Source organism: Lynx rufus, unplaced genomic scaffold (assembly GCF_022079265.1).
Source record: "Lynx rufus isolate CCGP_SWC_20201006 ecotype Redwood Valley unplaced genomic scaffold, mLynRuf1.p SCAF_1, whole genome shotgun sequence".
In the NCBI taxonomy this organism is placed as follows: domain Eukaryota; kingdom Metazoa; phylum Chordata; class Mammalia; order Carnivora; family Felidae; genus Lynx; species Lynx rufus.
Genome location: NW_025814823.1, coordinates 6,388,324 through 6,414,388, shown reverse-complemented (window position 1 = coordinate 6,414,388; position 26,065 = coordinate 6,388,324). Strand labels below are relative to the sequence as shown.

The 26,065-nt window shown below is 44.8% G+C and overlaps 1 protein-coding gene across 2 annotated transcripts in view; it reads right to left on the bottom strand.

The window, feature by feature from the left end:
- Positions 1-212: 212 nt before the first annotated feature.
- Positions 213-26,065, bottom strand: part of WASF3 (WASP family member 3) — a 41,840-nt gene continuing 15,987 nt past the window's right edge. The window contains exons 2-8 of one of the 2 annotated variants that reach the window (XM_047074654.1): positions 20,538-20,672; positions 18,268-18,421; positions 14,216-14,333; positions 9,083-9,258; positions 4,430-4,696; positions 2,663-3,030; positions 213-370 (exon numbers count right to left, since the gene is read on the bottom strand). In XM_047074654.1, coding sequence (XP_046930610.1) covers positions 213-370; positions 2,663-3,030; positions 4,430-4,696; positions 9,083-9,258; positions 14,216-14,333; positions 18,268-18,421; positions 20,538-20,672 — 1,376 coding nt within the window. Of the gene's footprint in view, positions 371-2,662; positions 3,031-4,429; positions 4,697-5,573; positions 5,741-9,082; positions 9,259-14,215; positions 14,334-18,267; positions 18,422-20,537; positions 20,673-26,065 lie in introns of both variants that reach the window. The other variant, XM_047074694.1, reaches the window with a different exon arrangement.

Genomic DNA, 26,065 nt, shown 5'->3' with positions numbered 1-26,065 from the left:
AGTATTACACAGTAAATACTGAAAAAACCCAGAATTTTTGGATGTGCAAAAGCAATATCACATTATTAATACAAAAGTTGCTAAGCTACAGGGTTATAATACCACTACGTGGGTGCGGAGACCACAAAATTTGCGAGACATTTTCCGACGCACGGTCTCCTGCCGGCAAGCAGCCCTGCCCCCACGCCGTCCACCTGCGCACGCGCCCCGCCTCAGTCGGACCAGTCGTTCTCGTCGAACTCGGAGTCGTCGTCAGAATCGCTGTACTCCACGGCGATGCGTCTGGACAGAATCGTGGCCACGTCGTTCCCAACTGGCTCGCGCTTGGCTTCTTGTTCACGCTGCTCCTGCACCTTCTTCAGCTGAATCCCTAGAGACACGACACGGAGCGTAGAATTTAATCCCTCTGCTGGCTCCACACGAAGGAAACACAAACTAACAGGCCCAGCGGCCTTTTTTTTGTTGTTTTTCCTGCTGACACCCAGGGTAGAAAGTTTTGGAAACCTGAGGGGAGAAAAGCTTGGGAAATAGAAGTTTCGCGACCAACAAAATTGGCACTCAAAGGGGAAACGTTTTTTGTAGCAAAGTGTTTTACGGCAGTGTGTTCGAATCAGGACATACGAACGTCACGAAAGTTCTGGAGCTACACCGTCCAGTAGGGTAGCCACTAGCCACATGTGGCTACTTAAGGGTGAATTTACTGGGCCCCGGGGGCTACCACACTGGACGGCATCATGAACACTTCCCGGACGCTGCTGTAATCCCAAGGCTTAGAAAGCAGTGCTTTACCCCGACAGCCCTTGGCTGGTGTGGGGAGTTAAGAGATCTCTGTCTCACTGATTTGCTGAAAATGAATACAAAATACAATCGTCTGCTTTCTTATTAACAAAGTGGGATACAAAGATGATTTAATGTGCTAATTCTTTAACTTTCTCTTCTGAAATGATTTCGGATTTACAGGCTGTAAAACTAGCGGAAACACGTCCCCATATAACCGACATCCAGATTCCATTTGACCGTCTTGTTTAACTAGCAACCCTCCTCTGGCATTCTTGCTCACACACCCATACTTTTCCCTGGATCACTCGAGAATACGGTAGCATACGATGTCCCTGTGCCCCTAAAATACCTCATGTGTAATTCCTAAGAGACAATGACCAAAACCAGGCTATTAGTGCAGACACAAATACTACGATCTACTGCACAAATTTCATTTCAATTTTGCCAGCAGACCTAACAGCAGCAAATGAGGAAAGTTTTCCACCAGGCTTGGGATCCGACGTGGAAACACCCATCACGTTAGTTGTCATTCGCGTCCCTTATTCTGGGAAGTTCTTCCGTCTTTGTGTTTTACGACCTTGACGGTTCTGAAGAACACAGGCAGCTCTTTTGTAGACTGTCCCTTGATGTGGGCTTATCAGAGGTTTCCTCGTGATTAGATCCAAGTTATGTTATCACTCTTACTGGAAGGGGCTCACGGGTGTCACAAAACAAAACCACTGTCCTGCTATGACCCTAAATTTATTTGCGACGGGGTCGTGTACCTCTGGGATCTTCTCTCCTTGACAAAATCAAAGTGTGCCAATGAGGTTCAAGACATACGAGAACCCCGGGCCTGTGTGTCACACTCCAGTCTGATGTGTGGGCACTCAAAGCAGAGGCAGTCACGTCCCCGCCATCCTGTGAAGGACGCCAGGGGTGCTGCTGTCGGGCTCCCTTCTCAGTCCCTTCTGAACGGAAACAACCAGACCGTGACCAGGAGACGGTGCATCTCCCGACTGCACGAGGAGCTCTTGGGATATCTCACGCCCTGTCAGTGACCCTCAACCAGCCTGGGCTGTGCCTGGGGCTGAGAAGAAACGGGGTGGAACAGACTGGAAGTATGTGGCTCCGGGGGGGGGGGCAGAACGGGTGAGCGTCTGGGCTCCTCCAACCTGACGGGACCAGAGATGCTCTATTTCTGTATGTCTCATGTTCTGGGGTTCAGTGTAGGCCTTCAATCTGACAAAAGAATTTTGCTGCTAAATAAATGTTGAAAAGCTTACTGGCTTAGCACATCGAGCTAAAAATATGGGAAGTCTAGGACACAGCTTAGATTTTTAAAAATAACTAAATCATATACATGAGCTCGCTTTCGCTCATTTATACATTTACCCTCAGAGCAGAAGGCAGAGGAAAGATCTCATTAATTAGTGATCATTTTTATGAGCTATTTCTAGTCAAGTAAAGGTTTCCTGAATTCTCAATTCTTTATTACTGTGTGTTTATCTTGCACTGGCAAAAACATATCTACAGTTTACCAAAAACAAAATCAAGGGGCGCCTGGGTGGCTCAGTCGGCTGAGCGTCCAACTCCTGGTTTCGGCCCAGGTCACGATCTCACGGTTCGTGAGTTCGAGCCCCGCGCTGGGCTCCGTAGCTGGTGGCACAGGGGATTCTCTCTCTCTCTCTCCTTCTCTCTCTGCCCCTCACCCGCTCGCACCGCCTCTGTCTCTCTCAAAATAAATAAACTTCAAAAACAAAATCAAACAAGTGTCCTTGAACCCTATCCTCAGACACAGTTCAGTGGAGAGTAGACACTTGAGGGCCAGGCTGTAGCTGGGGTCGGAGCCACGAAGAGATCTCCTTCTGGAAGGAAGACTGTGTTTGAGACGCTCACTCACCCATTCGAATGGCGGCAAGCAGATCGCTTCGAGCATCGCTTATGGGTGGCTGTGCCGTCTCCTGGCGCTTCGCCTCGGCTGCTGGGGGGCCGTGCATCGGGGAGGAGGATCGAGAAGACCCTGCGCCAGGAGGACCCGGCGGGGGCGGCGGTGGGCCCGGAGGCGGCGGGGCCGTGACCACGAGCCCCGCGGCGGGAGGGTGGGGAGGAGGCGCGTAGGAGGAGCCCGCAGAGGCAGGGAAGGGGGGCTGCATGGGGATCTGGAGAGGGCTGACGAAAGCAGTTTGTGCTGAAGGAATCATGGGGGGCGGCGGAGGAGGCGGCGGTCCTGAGGGGTTGTAATACTCAATGATCTGTGCTGGGAGCATCCTAATTAAGAGAGGAAACACCAAGAGTCGTTAAAGCAGCAACAGCCACATCCTCTGCGCGTCTAATACACCTAACACAGGGGCCTCCCTCCAACATAATATACACTGTCCTTTGAACTTGCAACACCGTAGGACGCGAACATCCACGCTTCGCACCAGCCATTCTCACATGTCTACATTATTCGCTGTGATGCGATTCGAGATCACCTACTCAAAGGAACCGAAAAGAAAATCACTCAAAAAGTAACTCTCTGTGGCAGGCCAGAATAAAACGGTTGACGGCAGAGGTTAAGAACAGTGACTCAAATCTCCCCTTTCTCCTGGGCATCTCAAAGGTGGGCGGCTCATGCACTCGGTCTTACAAGGGTTCTGTGGTCAGTCAGATTCGGAAAAATCTGTATTTCCTAGCCCGTCCCACGGAAGTTCCTCAAGCCGACAGTGCCTATGGAAGTCTCAAAATCTTTGAAAAGTCCTTCAGCTAAGAAATCCACTGAATTCTACTTAGCTAAGGCTTTTCCTAACCAACTGGACCACAGACCCTCTCTTTGCCTGACCCTTGGCTAGAGCCTCAGAACACACTCTGAGAGAGAGAACGGATGGATGGGAATAACCAGGACTGAGTGGTCACAGAGGGAAACTCAAAAAGCTGGGGGGGGGGGGCGGGGCATACATTCAGGTGTTTCATGCTGCTCTGAAGAACACACATGTTAACACAAACACACACTCAACCTTCCCGGACACTGTCTCGGAGGGCCTAACTCTTCAAAGGTTACGGTTGAGCCTGAAAAGACAGAGCAAAAGACCGCCTATCATAACAGAGATGGGTGCTTACATTAATAAACTCCTGAACATGACGGTCTTTCTTTAGGAGGTGTTTGAATCCCACCCGAGACACAGAAAACAAAAGGACCCGGGGGAGGAATGACGTCTGGGCTCCAACGGGTCAAGAAAGGGGACCACGGGGCCAAGTGCGAACACGGCTCACGGGGGGCTGCACTGTATGGTTTTCTCACGTGTGACGGGAACTCTCTGTGGTTCACCCGGCGCACGTCCAGAAACCTGGAGATCTGGGACAGGTTCACAAAATCAGCGTGTCACCCTCGATCAACGCCTTGGCTTCGCAATCCATTCGAACGTAGCCAGGGGTATGTATGAAGGGAGGGGGGGTTGTGTGCATGACTACAGATTCGAACCTGAGATGCATCTGTAACGGAAAGGGGAGCAGCGGGACACTGAGGCTTTTAACGCGGAATGTGGCTTAGCTGGTAGTATCTACACCCAGCCGCCCCTGGCTGCTTCTGGCCCCTAAGGTATGATCGTTCAGTTGCACCTTCTCGAACACACACAGCAAGACTCCCGACGCCACAGCAAGCGCGGCAGGACGCAGGAGTCCCCGTTACCCGTAGTCTGCTGGCGCCATGGGCGCGGAGGCCTGGGACCCCTCTGTGGCCTGCGGTGGGGGTGGCGGCGGCGGCTGCTGGGGTCTGTTCAGCGCCATGTGCCTCGCCGAGGCGGAGGGGGGTCGGTACTCATGCTCGGGGGCCTGGGCTGCCGGCCCGTGCGGTGGTGCGTCGCCGGCCGCGTAAGAAGGGGTCACGGGCTGCGGCTGCAGAGAGTGGTTGGGGGTCGCCGGGTAAGAGTAATCTGTGACATCCGACGCGTGTGACCTGGCGTTCAGGGAAGGGGGGGGGAGAAATTCAAATTAAATTAGGAGGATCCCCCCACCCCACCCCAACAGGCATACACCTCTATTTGAGTAACAACCTTGCCGATGTACAGAAATCACACACTGTGTTTTCCTTTACAAGCACCAGCCAGGTCCAGCCCCATGAGAGCCTCCCAGCAACAACATCATTACGACTTTAGCAGCAAGCCCCAGTGTTACGTGGCTTCAGATTCACAGCGTTGAAGTGGGTAAGTCAGATCGGCAAGGAGGGAGCAGCAGAGCCCCATTTCCACAGTATTTCAGCGTGCTTTTTTTTTTTTTCTAAGAGAGAAGGCTACCAGACAGATCCCATTTAATTAAAAAACCGCACCTAAGGCAGAGGATTTCAGTGGCAATGAGAGTGAGAGCGTATAATTAGAAGTTACGAAATGGCAGGTGACCCGGATGAACACGAACGGGAAAGAAAAGGAAAAGAAATCCAGAATGCAATACAGTGAACCGTAGTGTTCTTCGACGGAAGAACTGTACTCGGCCAAAAAGGAAAGAATGTGGGGTAACACGGAAAGGTCGTCTTCTCTTTGAGCGCACAGCTGAGTGTGAAACTCTGGAAGGAATGGAGGTCTTGGATTAGATGAGCAGAGCTCAGAAAGGTGCGGACGCTGGGACGCCAGCGAGGCCCTACGAAGGGAGCGGGGACTCGTGAGTGTCGCAGCCACACGGGCCACGGGCATTAGTAACGACAGCGGCGTGTTCCTGGCCCGGGGTTACAGGACAGGTTACAGGAGGCATTGTCAGTAAGGGGGCCGCGCGTCCTCTCAGGACAGCCAAAGCAGGGCGGGCGACCTGAGGCTGGGGTCCGAGAGCGCAAAGTGACGAACCCCCTGGGCACTCTGTCCTCGGCCGTGCTCCCTGCCTGTGCCAGCTCCTTGGTGTCACTCATGAACTCAATGCCCATTTTCCTTCTCTCCCACTCTTCTCTTCTTGTTCTCACTTTTCTCACATTTATTTGCTGGTTTCTGTTAGGATTCAGCTTGTGCTTCTCTCTCTGAAGGAAACAGGCAAACACACGTTGGGGATGCGGGGGGGAGCAGGGAAGACACCAACTGAATTTCCATCTTTGAGATCCCGACGGTAGCTTCCTTAACCGGAGCGTCGCACGGCACAGAAAAGCATTCTAAATGACAAGAGGCTGCTTTTTTGCTTTTTTTTGCCTTCCCTACTTGCAATATAATGAGAATAACGAATAACTCACTTTTTGCTTCTTACTTGCAGTGTGGATTCTAGATTACAGTGTGAACATAAGTATGTCTTTTGAACCATGCAAACTGCTAGCGAGTTAAAAACACTCTTAATGGGGGAAGCACCCGACCTAGCTTTAGAGGTAGCACGTTTTAAAAACGGAAACCCCTAAGACACTGGAGCCACTGGTGGTGCGTGACTGACTGTGTGTGTGTGTGTGTGTGTGTGTGTGTGTGTGTGTGTGTGCGCCTGTGTCACAGACTGCGTGCACCACTTTCTCAAGGAAACGAGGTCATCTCACAAAATAGGCAGTGCTTCTGATGAGATGGGGAGCCAGAAACTGTAAACATCCTGGGGTAACTCGGGGCACTCCTCCCACAGAGTAGCTTTGTGACAGAGGCCCAAAGGAGCCGGTGAAAGGGGAAGGAAGACCAGATGGAGGAGAGAGTAAAGGAGCAGGGGGTGAGCGTCTGAGGATAAGAACAGCACGGGCGAGGTCTGGAGGGTAGGGCTGCTCTGGAGGGGGGCTGCCCTGTTGAGGTGGGGGGGGCGCCAGTGGGCTGGAGGAAAGGTGGGGATTCGGGGGCCTGGTGGGGGCCAGACATCCCCGCGGGAAGGTAGCAGTCAGCCCCAGAAGATGCTGTACCAACGTGGAGACGAGTGGGGTGGTCCTGAAACGTCATGATCATCACTGACTGTCCGTTACAGAAAGGAGAACTGGTAGGAGTGAAGACCACACGGAAAAAGGAAGAAGAAAAGTGCAGGCAGTGGAGACGCAGTGGGAGAATCAAAAGACTCCCCCCAGGGTCTTGTGGGTAGACAGGTGGGCAGTGGGACGGCTGTAACACGGGCACAGGACAGGAAGAGACAAACACAGGGACACCTGGGCTGGAGGTATCTACCCCTGAGAAGGGCAAGGGAGAGCAGGAGGTAAGTGTGTCAATTCTCATCCTAAATTTATGCTTAGAATCAAACCATTCCTGATCAGTGGAGCAAAATCTCACGGTTAGTTTACCTGGATTGGATTCAAACACATTACTTACACAAACAGGTTATATACGTGCCGTGAAATCTGGCATTTCAGTTGTCCTCAATATATCCATTAAAAACCTTGTTTCTAAATAATACTTAAAACATAAATATGACATAATAAAAGTCAAAAGACAGAAAACATGGCGCATGATTTCAATTTTGTAAAAGAAAAAACATGTACGTGTACCGAAAAAAAGACCAAAGGAAGAAATACACTAAAATGCAGAAAGGGGTTTCTCTGGATGATAGGATTATGGATAATATTTTACTTTTCGTTGGTACTTTCCAAATATAAAAAGCTTATTTTATATGAACAAAAAGTGATACACTTCAGTAAAATGAAAAAAGTCTCTAAATTAAGGGACAGAATCCAAGTACACGGATGAATTTTAATCTATTATCTTGTGTGTGCAGATAGCAAGAGGCTGTGGGAAATGGGATTTGCATTCTGCAAACTAAGAAAAATGAAGATGCACCTGAACCACATAAATACAAAGGCTGAATACTAAATAATCTCAGCAACCGTCAATTTTATACCCAACACGGAACAACTGAATCTCGGATGCCAGAGTGAGTAACCATCCCTCAACTGAGGGAGGAAAAAATCATTTTTCCACCTGCATCTGTTGAAATGGGAGAGCAAGTATATGGAGTATTATAAAATAAAGCATAGGTTTCCTATGAGTAAACAGGCACAACGAAATTAGTTGGAAAAAAAAATGCCAAAAAGCCAATTGACACTCTCAAGGCTATCGTATTCAAGTACCCCTCCTCACCCCTAGAGGCGTGAGCAACCTGGATCGTCATCGTTGTTATTTTCTATGGAAATAAATGGACACAGAGATTCAAACTTGAGGCAAGCACTCAGTTAAAGCTCCACTAATTCTCTAATACTGAACAGGTTAACAGCCAGTACAGAAAAACTGCCTAGAACTTGCCTCCTAACATAGCCAGTCAAAGACTTACAGCCCTTCTGGGGTAGGGAAGTTTCTGGGCGTGGTAACTACCAAAGACAAAGCCACTTGTGCAGAGCGGACTAGACGCCAAGGTTATAGAGACAAAAATTTAAAAAGGACACAGATGTGGGGCGCCTGGGTGGCTCAGTCGGTTAAGTGTCTGCCTTCAGCTCAGGTCGTGCTCTCGTGGTTCCTGAGTTCGAGCCCCGCATCAGGCTCTGTGCACAGAGCCTGGAGCCTGCTTCGGATTCTGTGTCTCCCCCCTCTCTGCCCCTCCCCCGCTCATGGTCTCTCTCTGTCTCTCAACAATAAACATTAAAAAAAAAAAAAGATACAAATGTAATGCGACATCCAGGTTGTTGGCTATTTTTAGAACATTCTTGTGTCACTTAAGAATTCTCTACTGGAATTTTAAAATGTTGACGGAAGACTCCGAGGCTGCAGGCAAGTGGCAGACCATGACCTTACAAAAGCAGAAACAGGAAATTAAACCAGAAGTAAAAATGGACTAGTCAGCTTCTGTCGTTCGGTGAATCCCTTTTGCAACAAATGGTGACTCAGTGACCATGTCATTCACACCTGCAAGGAATATTTTTTTTTTACTTAAATGCTTACAAATTCTTAAAGTAACTCCAACAGAACTCTTCTCCTGAAATTAGAATACACAAGATTAGTGCACCGAAGAAAACACTGTCGCTTTTGCTCACCACTCTTAGAAAAGGTTATTTAAAGAATAATAAAGTTGCGTCGCAGGTACGTCAATTACTACCTACTAATTAATTTTAGATACCAGGTGGCAAAGGAAATTCGAGATTCTAAGCTAAAGCAGAAGAGAAAGAATTAATAATTATTAAAATAAAAATGTCAGTCATCGACGGTTATCAAGCCCCAAGTTAGTATCAACGTTAAAACACAGCGTCTAGATTAACGGAACCATAAACTGAAGTCAGAGTGGTGGAGAATCATACTATGTGACCCATGTAAAATGAAACTGTTCCAAAGGCTTATTTCACAATCGAAAACATATACAGAATCGACTTTTAAGGAAAGCTTTGAAACGTCCCATGGGCCACGTGAACACGAAAGCCACTGGTACGTTTCCAATGTACGATAAAACCGAGCGCTACGTAGAGGCTCTGCTCCGACACACGCACACACACCTAGTGTCTGGGGACAGGGATCCCTCGGAAGACGCTCCGTGGTACACACTCTGAGACAGCCTGTTGTCGGGTCTAAGCTCTTTGTCATATGCCATCATACTCCACTCCTGGCGCCTGTTTCTGGCTTTCCTAACCTTTTTCACCTCACGGGTTGTGCCATCTATACGCTTTTGCTCCTGGTGTCCAGGCAGAGAGGGCAAGCATGCCGAGACAGAAGGGAGAGGAAAACAGAAGTTAAATGCAGTCGTAATGCATAGGCAACAAGCGTGGTGTGCAGACAAGAGACATTCCCGTTTCCGGTGGTTTTAACGTTAAGAAAATTCTAAGCATATACTCTCTTACCCAATGCAGACCCAACAGAAGGAACGGGGACTTCACTATGTAACCTAAATAAACGAAAGCTACTGACTGTACTGCAGCTAACTACAGGAATTGCTTACCATCATTTTTGGTAAAGAATTCACACCTTAAGGGGCGCCTGGGTGGCTCAGTTGGTTAAGTGTCTGACCCTTGGTTTCCGCTCAGGTCATGATCTCACGGTCAGCATACATCGTGGGTCATGAGCCCTGCGTCAGGCTCTCTGCGGTCAGCACAGGGCCCACTTTGGATCATCTGTCCCCCTCTCTCTGCCCCTCCCCTGCTGGCGCCCTCCCTCTGTCTCTCTCAAAATACATAAATAAAATTAAAGAAGAGAATTTACACCTTACCAGGCTTTTAGCTTGCTTTAAATGTGCTGTACCTTTTAGATGTGTATTATACACGTGAAATATCTAACATGCAAAGAAATCATTTCCCACCACTGCACAATGTTGACTGAGTTGTTAACAGGCCATCATGTTTCACGAAATAACTCAAAATCCTCTATTTCCAGTCTCTAGAAGATCGTTACAGAATATTTAAGCTAATCCTGCAACTAGCTTAACACAAAGCAAACCGTGATTAGGACTTACCTTCACATACAAAGAATCATTCTTGTGCCAGCCGTACGTTGCCAGCAAAAATGTCTCCAGTAAATACACAGGTCCTACATAGGTGTTTCTTTAAAGGTGAGGGCAGCTATTTCTACGTGTGTTTACGTGTTTTTCCTGCTTCCCGAGTAAGACGTCCTGGTCTTTAAGGATGAGAACTGTGTGCCTTTAACTCCTACGCTCCTCTTAAAGCGCCTCCACACACGGCTTTACAGACAGTGTGCACTTGGCAAAGGCTGACTATATGACCAGGTCTAGGTGGGCTCAGGGCGCTGACTCCGTCCCAGACACCATGTCAGGCGCTGCTGATACAAACAGCAAACACACAGACACGGAATCTGCCCTCATGGAGCCTGCAATCCGGTGGGCGAAGCCCACAAAATCACACAAATAAACGCCTAGCTACAAAACGTGGTGAAACATAAGTGCATCGTACACCGAATGCTGCCTAGTCTGGAAGTCAGGGAGTGTCCTGGAGTGACTGAGAGGTCAGATCTGCGGTGTGCAGGCATTAATTCTGCAAAGGAGCAGGGGCCAGCAGCATGCCCACAGGGGAGAGAACGTGCAGAGGCTCTGCAGAGGGCGGACCGCGGCACGCCAGGAGGAATAAAGAAGGGAAATGGTGACTTAAGGTGAACGGCTCCAAGATCTAAAAGGTTTGCAAGGCCTTAATGGCTGTGTCACAAGTGTTTTTCTTTACCCTGAGAGCAATGGGACAAGGGAGGGGCTGACACCCTGCCCAGGCATGTGAGAAGGGCCCTCTAGGTAGTGGAGAACAGATCAAAAAGGGGAAGGCAAAAAAATAAAATAAAACTAAATAAAAGATAAAAGGGGAAGGGCAGGGATGCCAATTAGAAGCTGCTCAGGCAGGTCCTGGAAAAAGGGGCGGCTGACGGCTCGCGGTGGGTGCCGAGGCGGAGCCGGACTTTTGCAGAGGGGTTCAGGAGGCGTAGGTGATGTCCTGGCGGAGGATGTGAACGTGGAGCTCACAGAACACATGCAAATGGTTAATAAGGATGTGTGATGCAAATTAGATGAGGGGGAGGGGTGAGCTCATCCAAAAAATAATAACATCCAGGTCTAGAAGAAGTCTGTTAGGAGTATAAACTGGTTCAGTCTTTTAATGGTCAGGGGCAATATGATGGCATCTTTCAAAATGTAAAACTCCTACTTGCCTTCTAGGAATTTACTGAGAAGAGATATCGACACATGAGTACAGCAGTATTGCGGTTAAGCAATTATTTACACTCTATTTCCTAATACGCTACTGGGTAAATAGTCTACGTAGTGGGCATACCTTGGAGTACCATACAACTGTTAAAAAGACCAAAGAAGATCTTTAATTATGTCAATATCCGTACACGTCTGCGTGTGTGTGTACGTCAAGAGTGGTACAATTCTACGCACGTAAAAATACTTGGTGAAACGTGTGTGCACATATTTACGAATGCCCAAGAGACCTAAAATAGGCGCCCTGAACTGTTACTACTGATTAGTGACACCTGGGGAGGGAAGAAACTTCTCCCCAAATTTTCTAATGTATTTACTTCGGTGTAATTTGAGCATTTTACAGCATGTATTGTCTGCATACCTGTAGAAACCCAAAGGAGGGAGACTTCAATGGATTTCAATCAATATGCATCCTGATTAAGAACCATTGTACTGATCAGTAACTCTCACCCTTACTTTTAAATGATGTATGTTGACTATTCAGGTATTGCTACGATTATGCAACGGTCTTTACAGCGGTTCAGCCTCCAAATCTACCCACCATCATGCACATCACACACGCACACACACACACACGTGCACAAACTCTGACAAAGTTTTAACAGTGACGCATCTATACTCCAACTACACTGTCCTAAAGTCCCAGAATGTGCCCAACTGTCTCCTAGCCCAGTATGGTCTTGGCTGCTTCTACCCCAAATGCACCCCACCTCCTCTGTCCTCCGTTCTTCCAGCAAGCACGCGCGCGCGCGCACACACACACACACACACACACACACCCTCCCCCAACTCTGCTTAGCTGACTTCTAAATCCCCACTGCTGAGGCTCAATGAATGACACTCCACTGCACTTACGCTGTCCCCTCCTCGTCACCTCACCCCACCGCACACCATACTTTTCCTTCGCAACGTTTACAGCACCGTAACGACACGCTCACAGCTACCTATTTATTTGCAATTCTAAAAATGTTTCGAAACCAGCAAACTAAGGAAAGCGAGTTCAGAAACAATGGATTTCTCACCCCCTAAATTTTTCTAAACTAACTTTTCTTCAGAGAGATTTGTCAGTGCAAAACTGAAAGCAGCGACCCGTGTTTACGAAATCCTGGGAAATGAAGGCTATCTGGCCTCATTTTACATTCCTACCTAATAAAAGCAGATTTGTACTAGAATTTTCAAACTTCTTTCCCTCTTTATGAGTTCCACCGGGCTGCATGATTACTTCATGTTTGTCTCCCCTGCTACATTGTCATTTCCGTGAGGGCGATAATCCTTTCTCACCACTGTTTATCCAGCAGTTAGAAGGCATTCAAGACGCATTATTATGTAAGTGAATAAAAAGTCCTTATCAGAATTCTATGTGTCGGAGGAGTGTGCAATGAGACAAAACAGCCAAGGAAATGGCGTCATTTTGAAGACGTGATAATCATCCATAGACTAACACTGTTTTTCCCTGAAGAACAATGCTGAAAAAATTAGGTATTTTTGCCAAGATATCACTGAGAAGGGAAACCTAGAAGGCCATTTAAAAGGACATTATGTTTTAAAGGAAAATACTCTTAAACCTCTGTTAATATAAAAAGGTAGAGGGACTGAGACCAATAGGCCTTTAGATAAATGTTTCTTTTCCTGTCAAGAGATTAGGGTCTTTCTTCTTTTCACTTGAATACTTTGTAATTTCTTCCCTTGAATACTTTTCCACTGGAATACTCTTCCCCAAATTTCCCAATTGATTTCCCTGACCCACAGTGCAGGGAGAGACTATGAATAACCAACCTCTGGAATTCTTCCCTGGACTTCCGTGAGAACATCTTACATTTGCAGTCTGCAAACTCTTTCCATGTCCCTTTCTTAAATCCTATTTTCACAACCCAAATTCTCTTCCATCCCAAACTGTCACTTCTCTGGGGCTAGTACATGTAAATACTGCCAAACATTAATGCCACCACCCCACAAGATACCAAGAATTTGTCCTCACCAAAGCACCCTAATCTTTGTCAAGCAAAACAGGTGCTCATTTTTTTGAAACATACTTTATATACATGAGTCTTAGCAAATATTTGCCTTTGGAGAATTAACTCTCAGTGGGTTAAGTCTAATTTCTGGGCCCCGAAGGACAGTTTTTAAAACAGAAGTCCCTAGGGGCGCCTGGGTGGCTCAGGCGGTTAAACGTCCGACTTCGGCTCGGGTCATGATCTCACGGTCCGTGAGTTCCAGCCCCGCATCGGGCTCGGTGCCGACAGCTCAGAGCCTGGAGCCTGCTTCGGAGTCTGTGTCTCCCTCTCTCTCTCTGCCCGTCCCCTGCTCGCACTCTGTCTCTCTCTCAAAAAATAAACAAACATTAAAAAAAACCCAGAAGTCCCTACACCTGACCAGAGTGGCTTATTCTTCTAAGAGTGCTTATAATGTGGATGTTTGTCAACCTTCAGACTTGCAACTCTCTTGCCTACGACCACCTCACCGAAAGGAGTCTCATTTTTTAGTAAATACTATCTCCTATATGTACAGATCACACATGCTTTTCAATTCAACATGAACATCTCACCAAGGTATTAATTACAGCGAGGTGCCAACCCACCAATTAAGAATGCTTTCAAGAGATGAGAACAGATCATTGTATCTGATGTTTCCATGATATATATTTAAAGAACAGCAGGAGAAACGCTATAAAACACAGTTACAAACGGAACTGAAATATTAGCCTCTACTTCTGTTAAAGCAATGCAAGTATTAGGGAACAAATCAGATAGTATTTATTGAAATACAGTATTACTGTGTTAGACTGAATGGTCAGTATCTTCATGTAAAAAATGCAACCTACTTCTGCCCTAAATCCAGCCTCTCAACCATTTAAATAAAGAACTTACTGACTTATTTCTAAACAAGAAGCTCCCTGACACATAAGTATGCACGTTCCCGTCCTAGAATTATTTACCTTTTGACGCCTTTTCTCCTTCCTTTTGTCTTCCGTGTCCTGGAGCATTTTTTCTTTCCAGAGGTCGAAGAAATAGGAAGGATCTGTGTAGAACTTCAGCCCATCCTTTTTATCATCTCTATAAATCAATGTATTACAAGTTGGGGGGGGAAAAGGTTGTTAGACATTTTCAGATGGGGTTAATACTAATTTAATTTCAGCTCATGAGAGGATAACGTCTGCATGGGGCATTTTAACTGTCCTATATATTACGTTTCTCCAATTTCCTTATTTGACAAAAACTGCAAACATGCAGGAAGGGCAAAGTTTTCTAGAATAATCAGGCAAAAAGTACTCTTGCCAATTCAGGTTTAAGTATAGAAAAGTGCCTAAAAATCACAAGATGGCTCATAAACAACAGTATCTAATACCTCAATTATTTCCGGAAACATTTTGCTTATTCCAACAGGGGCCATACACACAGATGGATGGATTCTTGGCTTGTGTATATATATTCACCTCTTTTCTGGAGTTTCAATATTATTAGGATAAAAATTAAGAAGTACACAGGGCGTCTGGGGGCTCAGTCAGTTAAGCGTCCGACTTTGGCTCAGGTCATGATCTTGCGGTCTGTGAGTTCGAGCCCCACGTCGGACTCTGTGCTGACAGCTCGGAGCCTGGAGCCGGCTTCGGATTCTGTGGCTCCCTCTCTCTCTGACTCTCCCTCATTCATACTCTGTCTTTCTCTCTCTCTCTCTGTCTCTCAAAAATAAGCATTGAAAAAAATTTTTTTTAATTAGAAAGTATGCTATCCCTTTTTTTTACATCAGGTTGGCCCAACATCTGTAAATTCAATTTGGAAAGAAGCAACGTGTTCAAGGTGTGTAAGTGTGACAGAAGTAGAAGTAATCCACAAAGAGAATTCACTCGTGGCATTTCATTTTCGAGTCCTGCTGTAACTACTGTGGTCTGAAAGAATATTCCGGGTGTTTATAGGAGTTATTCACCTATCATAAAGCCAATACAAATCCCAAGGTGTAATATAAATCAACAGTAATACTCAAAATAATCATAAAGTATTTGGCCTGTAGATTACCTTCAAGAGGAAGCAGAACATTTACATTTCAAATTAGTGTTTCAACAAGTCATTTTAGGCACAGATAAAAGCAAAATGAAATGAGGCACAGTGAGAGGAGTGTAAGTTTATGCTGAACAACATGGAGGGAACTAGAGTGTATTATACTAAGCAAAATAAGTCAGTGGAAAAAGACAGGTATCTGTGATTTCACTCATACGTGAAATTTAAGATACAAAACACATGAACATAGGGGAAAGGAAGGAAAAAGAAGATACAAACAGAGAGGGAGACAAACCATAAGAGACTCTTAAATACAGAGAACAAACTGAGGGTTGCTGGAGGGAGGTGGGTGGGGGGATGGGCTAAATGGGTGAGGGGCATTAAGGAGGCACTTGCTGGGATGAGCACTGGGTGTCACATGTAAGAGATGAATCCCCAGGTTCTGCTCCTGAAACCAAGACTACATTGTATGTTAAGTAACTTGAATTAAAAAAAAAAAAAAAAAAAAAAAAAAAGTTTCTGCCTAAACAGTCAAAGAAAACTAACTGAATGAGTCCAGGGGAAAACCCTGCCTGTCCTTGAAGTTCCTGCTCCTGCTGAACTTCTCATCATCTCAAACTAAGGCCCAAGTTCCTACAGGGGCTACTCTGGCCCGTTCAACTGTCTGAAAATCACTAACCATGGCAATTCGCTTCCTTCCCAAGTTTCCTAACGGGTATGAGACTTCCATTATAGAGATTTTATTAAGAACGTTATTGTGAAACGTATATGTTTCCCTAAGATACGAGGCCTTCTATATAGACGAAGATGCAGAAAAAACTGAGCAGTAATTTGCTGCAAAATTTAAGACATACAAAATCCACACTTTTTTTTTGAAGAGGGGAGCTAATACTTCAATGAAGGCAGAAGCTCGTGTAAGTAAACAAACAGTAATCTAAACACAAGAATATAAGCAGCAATATCCTGTGTTTACAGCAAGTGAATACGTCATTTTCTGGTCACATCGTAATGCTCATATAATACCAATCTTTATTTAGTATTGTATATACCACAAATATGATTTTACTATCAAAAAGTACATCTGAGTCAGCACTGTTCTTTTTTTTAAAAAAAGATTTTTTTTAATGTTTATTTATTTTTGAGAGAAAGAGAAACAGAGTGTGAGCAGGGGAGGGGCAGAGAGAGAGGGAGACACAGAATCCGAAGCAGGCTCCAGGCTCCGAGCTGTCAGCACAGAGCCCAAAGTGGGGGCTGAACCCACAAACTGTGAGATCATGACCTGAGCCAAAGTCAGACACTTAATCCACTGAGCCACCCAGGCGCCCCTTCTATTTTTCTAAAAGTTTATTCATTTATTTTGAGGGGTGGGAGGGGCAGAAGGAGAGAGAATCCCAAGCAGACTCCACACTGTCAGCGCAGAGGCCTATGTGTGGTTTGATCTCGCGACAGTGAGATCATGACCTGAGCCGAAATCGAGAGTTGGACGCTTAAATGACTGAGTCACCCAGGCGCCCCAGCACTGCTCTTCTTAAACACACTATTAAAAAGTCAGAGACATTTTTATTTTCCCTAAAACTGAATGCACACATCCAATATATACAAGTCATTTTTTATATAATTAGAATTTTTCTGTCACCACAAATTATCTAATCATGATCTTGATTTATCAAATAGAAGTGGTTCACTGAGTTTTATGGGCTTTTTCCTTTAGAATATTTAGTGAGGTGTCTTAGGAAAGTTTTAACAGGCCCGCCCTCAGGGCTTCCAGTGCTAAGTGAAACTGAAATTGCCCCAGAAAAATGCCTATGAACAAAAGCAAAATCACAAGTTAAAACATTAGGCTTACAATACTACTAGTCATATAGACCATCAATTTTTAGATGCGTGTGCTAAACCTTCCAGAAAAGCAGACATATTTCCCAGAAAACTGTGACAGGTTGGCCCTCTCCCATCACAATTTCCAGGGGATTTCTAGGACTTCTTTTTTGAGAGAATCTTTCTGTCTGTGCTAAAAGAAGGGGGTACAGCTGGAACTGCTACTTTACTAGCACAGCTTCAATGGAGGGTGGGTCCGCACATCTCCTTTCGGACCCTGAGAAGGGACAAGAATTCAGACCAAAAAACGTCTGAGCACTCTCTGAGAAGTACCAAAGGCCCAACCAAGATGGCAGCCCCGGAAGCAGAGAACTCCCTCCGCGGTCAAGAACGCCACCCAGTGGAGCTAATCCTGAGGACAGTGAAGACCACCCCTACCACAGCCTGTGCTGTGAGGGAGTGAGTTCACCAGCAGGGTAAGTGTGGGAGAAGAACAAGCTGTGTGCAATGAGGGACAATGAGAAGGTCTGCAGATAAGGGAGATGGGAGACAAGGTGACAGAATATGGAAAGAAAACACGAATGTGGTAACAGCTAGGAGAGGTGTTTTTAAACAGCATTTTCAGTTTCTTAATATTCATTTTCTTCGCCATTGATTCTCCAGTCTTTTTTGTCAGAAGTCTGGTCCTAATAACGTGTCCTACCATTTGACAGTAACGGGTTAATTCGTTGACTATATTATTCCATCTTAGAAACCCCTACTGCCACGGAATACGTTTTTCTGCAGTGCTGAAATGCCGAGACCGGCATTTTGCCACATTGTACATGAACTAGGCAGTTCCTTTAAAATTGACTCTGGATATGAGGAAAAACATCACACACGATACCATATGATGTGTCCGCTTCGACTTCAGATATCTACGCTCAGATAACTACAAAAGGAGATAGGTACTACAGGTGTCTACTTCAGATACAAAAGCTAACGCGACAGTTCACGCTTCTCTCGGTGAGTTTATCTACAGTTTCAAATATGAACCCTTTAACAGTTCTGTACCAGTAACTAATTTTGTTGTATATATAATACAATTATTATTTTCACAGCGTAAATAGTTTCACAGCACTGCCCTCCTGTCTCAGCTTATCTAGACTAAAAACGGCACCAGGAACGCACAAAGCCATACCTGTACGGCGTAAGAATATTCAGAGGAGGTGGCTTATCACTCTGGTTGTAAATGTCAGCAACGGGATTAGGAATGCTGTTCTTTGAAACCACCTGCTGGTCTTGGACTGTGGAACTTTTGAAAGCTTTTTTCATGTTGATATCCTGTAGTGACACTATTTAGAGAAAAGCCCCCCAAGTTGAGTTATACAGAAATATTTTTCACTGTGCAGAAATAAGCATCATTTGAGACATAATCGTAAATATCCCCTAGGATAACAAAATCATGTTTTTATTGTTCGTTTAAAAGCCTGTGCATTAAATAGCATGTGCCTTCCTTCCCTCTTATAAATAATAGTTATCTCTATAAAATGAAGTCGAATCACATCTTGCCCACTTCTGTAGTGATCTAATTATTTCTTTGAACCTAGCATTAGAGTATCATTCTTTATACTAGCACTTTGCAGAAACCACAAGGAATACAGTTGAGTGTAACAGGCATGTAAGTGCAAAGATCTGGGTATCCTAGAAGGAAAAAACATTCAAACAGTTAATACCAGTTGAATTGTAACACATGTACGAAATATGTCTGCAAAAAACACACAAATGTAAAAAGCACATTAAGTTTTCTTGGCGCGAACATTAAAGAAAGATGGCAAAGCTTTTCTACAGTCCTAGAAATTAAGTAGCAGGACACAAAAACTACACTCAGGGGTGAGAAAATCAGGGTTGACTATACTTATTTCTTGTTTGCACAACGCTCCATACCTCATGGATTAATTCATCTAACTGTGACGTCAACTTTTTGAACTGGCCAACCTGGTCCATTAACCACTTGACCAATGAAGGGGAGTGTCATGACGGTGTTAAGTGACCCTTCCAAGGTGACCCAGCAAAAAAAAAGGTAGGCCTGAGATAGAACACAGATTTCCTAACTTGGTCAAATGTTTTTTTCTACTATAACATCCATGCCAAGGACAGCAATCAGGTAAATCTTGACTGAAAATGATTTTGAGGATATGTGATAGACGCACTGCAAAATCTTAGGAAATCTAATGCACAGATTAATCTTTTCCAGCCCAAGGTTTATCACTGGTGTTCCGATGGCAAGAGCCCACAAAAGAAAAAAAGAAAAACAAAACTGAAGGCAGATGAATAAATATTAAAAATCAGTTGTGATACCAATTTGAAAAATGAATGACTGGCTTAAGATGATAAAATTTCTCATTTGAATAGACTGCATGGCTATCCAGGTTTTTCCTTTTTCAAACAAGATCAATCGTAAAAATCAGACTAGAGAATGTTCATCATGGATATTAAAATTTCAATGCTCTGCATTTTTGTTAAATTTCTAATTCACTAATTTAATAATGACCTCTGGAAAGCCCCGAACATAAATGATGAGGGATGAATTGCATAAAATGTTACATTTAAAAAAAATAAATGAAACTTTCATCTTTTACTGACACTACTATTATAGGTCTAGTAGAAAAAGCAGATGCGAAGATCACTTTAATGCAACGAGACACGGTAACTACCACAGGAATTGTTACTCTGAACGTTTTCCTCAAGTAAATATGAAATGACACATCTTACATTTTTTTCAAGTTTTTTTTTCTTCTAGTCTAACCTCAGTCTCTCATTGGAAAGCTACAGAAAGTGAAATCTTTAAAGAGGAGTTGTAGAATTTTAATTGTGAAACTGTCACAATTTCACGGTAAATCCTCAAAGTGATGATCAGTTAACTACACAGTGCTTACCACTACTGACTTTATTTGAAAACTCTGACGCTAAAGGCCTTCGGTAAATGCTATTTCTTGAGGTGTGCAATCAGCAGGATCAACCAAGATTATGTACAGGCATCAATCCCAACAAGCGTACAGCTAGAAGCCTTCGCTCAGTCGTGCTGTGTACGTATCACCCTCCCTCTTAGTTGGACCACATCTTTTGAGTGATTCTGTGAGTTTTGGCTAAGAAAGTATCTTTAGAATAACTACCAATGACCTAAATTAGGGTTTCTAATACCGAATTCATTCAAAGAAGCCTTTAAACACAAATACTCTATGTGTAAAATTTTTAAAAAGAGTATGGCATATATAAGGCAGACAAGAATCTTTTAATTACTAAGTAACCCAATGTTGGGGTCCCGCCCCCCCTTAATATTCTTCCAGAAAGGACACGATGAAGTTATCAGTACACTACCCCAAGGAAAAAACAGTGATGACACCACAATTAATTACTGCTCTCCTGTCAACATCACCTCTAGCTCGTTGCTTCCGTGCCATTACCTACCCTCTTCCACTGTTGAATCCAGCTGGGTAACTTTGACAGCGAGGCGATCAATTCTGTCTTGAAGAGAATTTGCTCTGATGTAGAAGTTGTTAGCCTCATGAAACAGCTCACCAAATATGTCTTCAGCATGTTTGCCTATAGGAGAGAATGAATGGAGAAGGCCATCTGTTAAGAACTGCTGAGGCAGCCTTCACACGTTCTCGCCACTGCTGAGGACTGTCGACACGTGGGATTTTGTGCAAATGATTATAAAATTAAAGTGTCACGGTCAAAGGCCTTTACAGCTTTTGAAAATGTATTGCGGAAATTCGTGTATATCTGAAATTGACCCAAAGTTGTAAAGTTTTAAGACACTATGGAATTTTCACTCATTTGCTACGTGAGTTATCGTGAAACTTGGTTCCCATTAAACTTCGTTGGGAAAAAATTTGCTCACATTTTGCATGCTTTATGTATAAATAGAATCTCAGGAACTTAACCTTCCTTTTACTTCCTGTGAGAATTAAATAAATCATGTCGGTTTCTAAATTTAAGATTCCGCTTCGTTCACAATCAGAAACATTAGGTATCTTACGCTGCGCCTAACATTCTCTAGTGGCATTAAATTGTTCTAATCCATATTTTGAAATCTAAGCACTCTCTAAAAATCTGGCACTCTCAAAAAATCACTATTTTGCATTCTGAGTTAATTTTTTCTGCATGGATCTTTATGAGTGCCAGACACAACTACTCTCACTTTTTAAAAAATGTAATAAAAAACATTTCTGAAAAGACAGGAGTAAGTACCTGCTTGAATTTCCAAATCCTAACATCGTTCCTTTATTCATTCAACAAACACTTAATAACCGTCTACCCTGATTGTGTGAGGCAGAGCTGCATCTTCTCTCTGCCAGAGATACCACTTTAAAAATAAATAAATAAATAAATAAGACTTTATTTTTAAGAACAGTTTCCGGTTCACAGGAAAATTTATCAGAGAGCACAGAAAAGTTCTCATATATTCCCTAACCCCGTCACACACAGCCTCCCCACGATCAACATCCCACCCCAGAGTGATGCATTTGTTGTAACTGATGAACCCGCAGTGATGTATCGTGACATCCAAAGTCTAGTTTCCAGGAGGGTCCGTCCACTCTTGATGGTATACATTCCATGGGTTTTGACATACGCATAAAAGACACATGTATCCGCCATTACAGTTTCAACAAAACGGCTTCCCTGCCCTGAAAATCCTTTATGCTCCCACTTGTTTACCTCCCTCACCCCACCCCCTCTCAACCTGGCAACCACTGATTTTTACTGTCTTGTTTTGCCTTTCCTAGAATGTCATATAGTAGGAATCGTCATTAATTACAATTAATCATACTTGCTTAGTAATAAGCACTTCAGGTTCCATGCTTTTTCATGGCAAGACAGCTAGTTTCTCTTTAGCGCTGAGTAACGTCCCACTGTCTGGACGAAGCACAGTGTGATTATCCATTCACCTACTGAAGGACACCTGGGTTGCTTCTCGTGTCTGGTGGTGAGGAATAAACAGCTGTGTGCAGGTTTTTGCGCGGACAAAAGTTTTCAACTCATCTGGGTAAACACCAACGAGCAGGACCGCCAGACTGTATGGTAAGAATATGTTTATTTTTATAAGAAACAGGCAGTCGGGGCGCGCCTGGGTGGCTCAGTGGGTTAAGCGTCCGACTTCGGTTCCGGTCATGATCTCACTTCCAAAGTGTTGGTATCACTGCGCTCCTACCAGCCGTGTATCTGAGTTCCTATTGCTCCACACCCTCATCGGCATCTGGTGTTGTCGGTGTTCTGGATTTTAGCCATTCTGAAAGGTGTGAAGTGGTTTTCTCATTTTAATTTGCATTTCCCTGATGACATACGATATTAAATACCTTTTCATATGTGCTGTGACCGCCATCTGTACATCTTCTTTGGTGAGATGTCTGTTCAGGTCTTTTGCCCATTTTTTAATCAGGTTGTTAGTTTTCTTTTTATTGAATTTTAAGAGGTCTTTGTATATTATGGACAACAGCCTTTTATCAGATTATGTCTTCTACAAACATTTTCTCCCAGTCTGTGGTAGGTCTTATTATCCTCCTATCTTTCACAGAGCATAAGGTTTTCATTTTAATTCTTCTGGAAAGAATACTTACTTAAAGCGAGAATAACCGTGATGTTTTCATAGTGCTTTACAATTTACACAGTCTGATATCCACTTTGCAGACTGTCTGCTGTAATTCACAACACTGCAAGATGTGAGAATAAGAACGAAGCCTGTCTGTTCAGTGTTGCAGCCCAGCCCTAGCTAGACCAATGAGTCCTGACGAACGCCTGTTCAAAGAACGCATCGGCTTATGAGGTCAATAGCGAGTTACTGCTTTCATTTTCCAGATGACCAACCTGACCATCAGAAAGGTGATCTGTCCAAATTTCATGGCTAGTAAGTGGCAGAAAAAGATGGAACTAAACTTTGGTCTTCTAGCTTCTAATCTCCTCATTTTATCATATACTTCCTTGAATTTCCCTGCCTAGAAATTAGCAACTTCCACAAATTATTTCAGGCCACAAGCCACTCGGTAATTGCCTGTTTACTTAATTAAAGGGACTAAAATATTTGCTGCCTAAATGGTCACTCCCAGACACCAGATAAGCATTTCTTGTGAATCTAAAAGCAGTACAATGTCATAAATTCCCATAGTGTGACTATCCTAACAGGAGGAACTTTCTCTTTAAAAATGAGAGCAATAAAGGAATCAGTAAAAACATTCTGTATCTAAAAAGTCATCCCTCTGCCAAAAATGGAAGGGGGATCCCCAAGGCCACTGATGTCAGCTGAGCAATAAATCATTTCTCTTAAAGTCTGTTATCTAGTGTATGATCCTCTAGAGTCGCTTAAAATTCTGCCAACGCTTTCCATTGCCACAACATACAAAACGGTTTCAACAAAGGCAAGGGAATGAAATAAAGTCCTCACAAATTACATATTTCTAAACTCTGTAACTAGATGCGATATCCAGAATTAGCGTGTGTTCACTGCCTTCGGAACCCTTTGCTGAGTGCCGGACTTGTGTGCCTAACTGGCTCATGAACATCTCCACGTTGATGTCCTACAGAACCCCAAAATGCTGCACAAGTGCACACAGGAATTCATTTTCACGTTAACTCAAACCTGCACCCCCGTGTGGAGAGGCATCAATCACCTAAAGGGAAGCCCACGCAGTAACGGGGTCATGCGTGGCTGCTGCCTCCCGCTACGGCTCACCCAACACCAGACCTTGTCACTTGCCTCTTCCCGGCGCCCCTGAGCTCCGACTCTCCCCGTTTCCCTCCTGAATTAAACAAGCACAGTTGTTGGTTTTTTTTTTTCTTTTCTGCTTTCAGGCTCGCCTCCCACCCTCGAACCTGTTCATCACACCACTGCCAAGTGATCTCTCTGAAAGAAAGATCTGACTGTCCCTCCTCCCCCCCAGCATCTCAAGATAGACTCTAGGCTTCTTGGCAGGCCACACAAGGCCCCGGTCACCTCACTTGTGCCCTCCCTTTGTGCTCCGGTCCGAAGGGGCTACTTGCGGTGCCCATGGCCCTTCCCCACAGGTGGCGCCACCGCTCTGCGCTTTCAAACCCTTCCGCCCTTTGTCCCCCCACCCAGAGCAAAAGCCACAGGTCACGTGATGAACGCCACCTACCCCGCTGGCCTCATCCACTATGCCACCCCCTCGCATATTCCACTCCCCCAACTACTCTGGCTTCCTGCTGTTTCTCAGACGTGCCAATCATACTTGCCTTTGGGGGGGGGGTGCATTTCCTGTTCTTTCTCCCTGGACCATTTATGTCCCAGAAACTCACATGGTTTGGTCCCTCGCTTCATCCGGGCCTGTACCCAACTGTGACCTTCGAAGTGAGACGTCTCTAGCAACCTTAGCTAAGATTGCAATCACTTCACCACACTAGAGGCACACACACCTCCTTGGCCCTTCCCTGCTGTAGTTTTCCCCTTAGCATTTACCACCATGTTATAATTGTAGCCTCGTACTTTCTTTTTACGTTTGAGAGAGCGCACGCACAAGTGGGGGAGGGGCAGAGAGAGAAGGAGAGATTGAGAATCCCACTCCACACTATCAGCACGGAGCCCGATTTGGGACTCGAACTCACGAAGCGAACCGCGAAATCGCGACCAAGAGCCAGACGCTTAACTGACTGAGCTTCACCGGACACGTGTGCCTATTCCTCGTGTTTCCTGCGTGTCTCCTTCCGCCAGAATGTATGACTCAAGAGGACAAGGGCTCTACTGGGCCCCAGGCACTGCTGTATCAATCTCCAAGGTCTAGGGCAGGTCTGCCTTATAGTATGTGCTCAAAAAGATTTTGGAATAAGTGAATAAAAACGTATTAACTCCAAATCAATCCTTCTGGATGCAGACCGGGGGAAGATCATGCCTCCCTCTGTGTTCCCACAATACCCTAGGCATACCTCAGTCACAGGACTCTTCACGTAACTCAAACGTTGTCTTTACAGAAGTTCTTTGCGGGTATGAGCAAAGCCTTTTATCTCTTCATTGCCTGTGCTGAGTTAGTGTTCAGCAAGTACCTCTTGAACAAAAAAACACAGGATCTCTACCAGTGTTTTCTCGTTAACACGTACACAACCAACAAATGCTCCCTGCTCAAGTAAGTTTGGGGAATGCTGGGCTGAAAAGATTCGACAAACGTGTTTCTATGCCTTGGGGTATCTCAAATCTTTAATATGCTCATATGCAATAGGAATCTGTAAGAGAAGCATCTAGCATACCATGTTTTCAAACGGACTGGGCCTGGCACCACCTAATAACATCCTTTGGAAGTTCTGGTTTATGACACTTATTCGGGAAAATGCCCGTTCAGGCTGGATGATCTGTAGACAAAGTACCAGGTTCCAAAGGGTATCTACCCAAGCCTATCAGTTGTTTATTTTGAATACGAGACATGATCAAATAGAGCCAACTAATTTTTGTTTCTCTATCTGGCCATTCATAGTTTAAAAGAAATATTCCAGGAGCGCCCGGGTGGCTCAGTCGGTTGAGCGTCCGACTTCGGCTCAGGTCGTGATCTTGCAGTTCGTGGGTTTGAGCCCCATGTCGGGCTCTGTGCTGACAGCTCGGATTCCGTGTCTCCCTCTCTCTCTGCCCCTCCCCTGCTCACACTCTGTCTCTCAAAAATAAACATTAAAAAATAAAAGAAAAATAAAAAATATTCCAGTGTGATTCCCACCTCTGCCCACCCAAATCCTTCCCCTTTCCCTTCAGTTATACAGAGATCTAACAGGGACAGCATGTATCACCAAGAATATGGGAGTATATACTCTCGTCCCTTGCCAAAGTCACGCCAGCATTCTCCAAGCACAGCGACTACTGCTGAGAACCACGTTCGCCTAGATACTATAGAAGGTGACAAGGATAAATAACATGTGGCCTCTGCCTTTAATGCTTAACCCTATTCGGGAAAAAAACAAAAACCAAAGACCAAAAACCATGCCATTGACTATACTTCTGT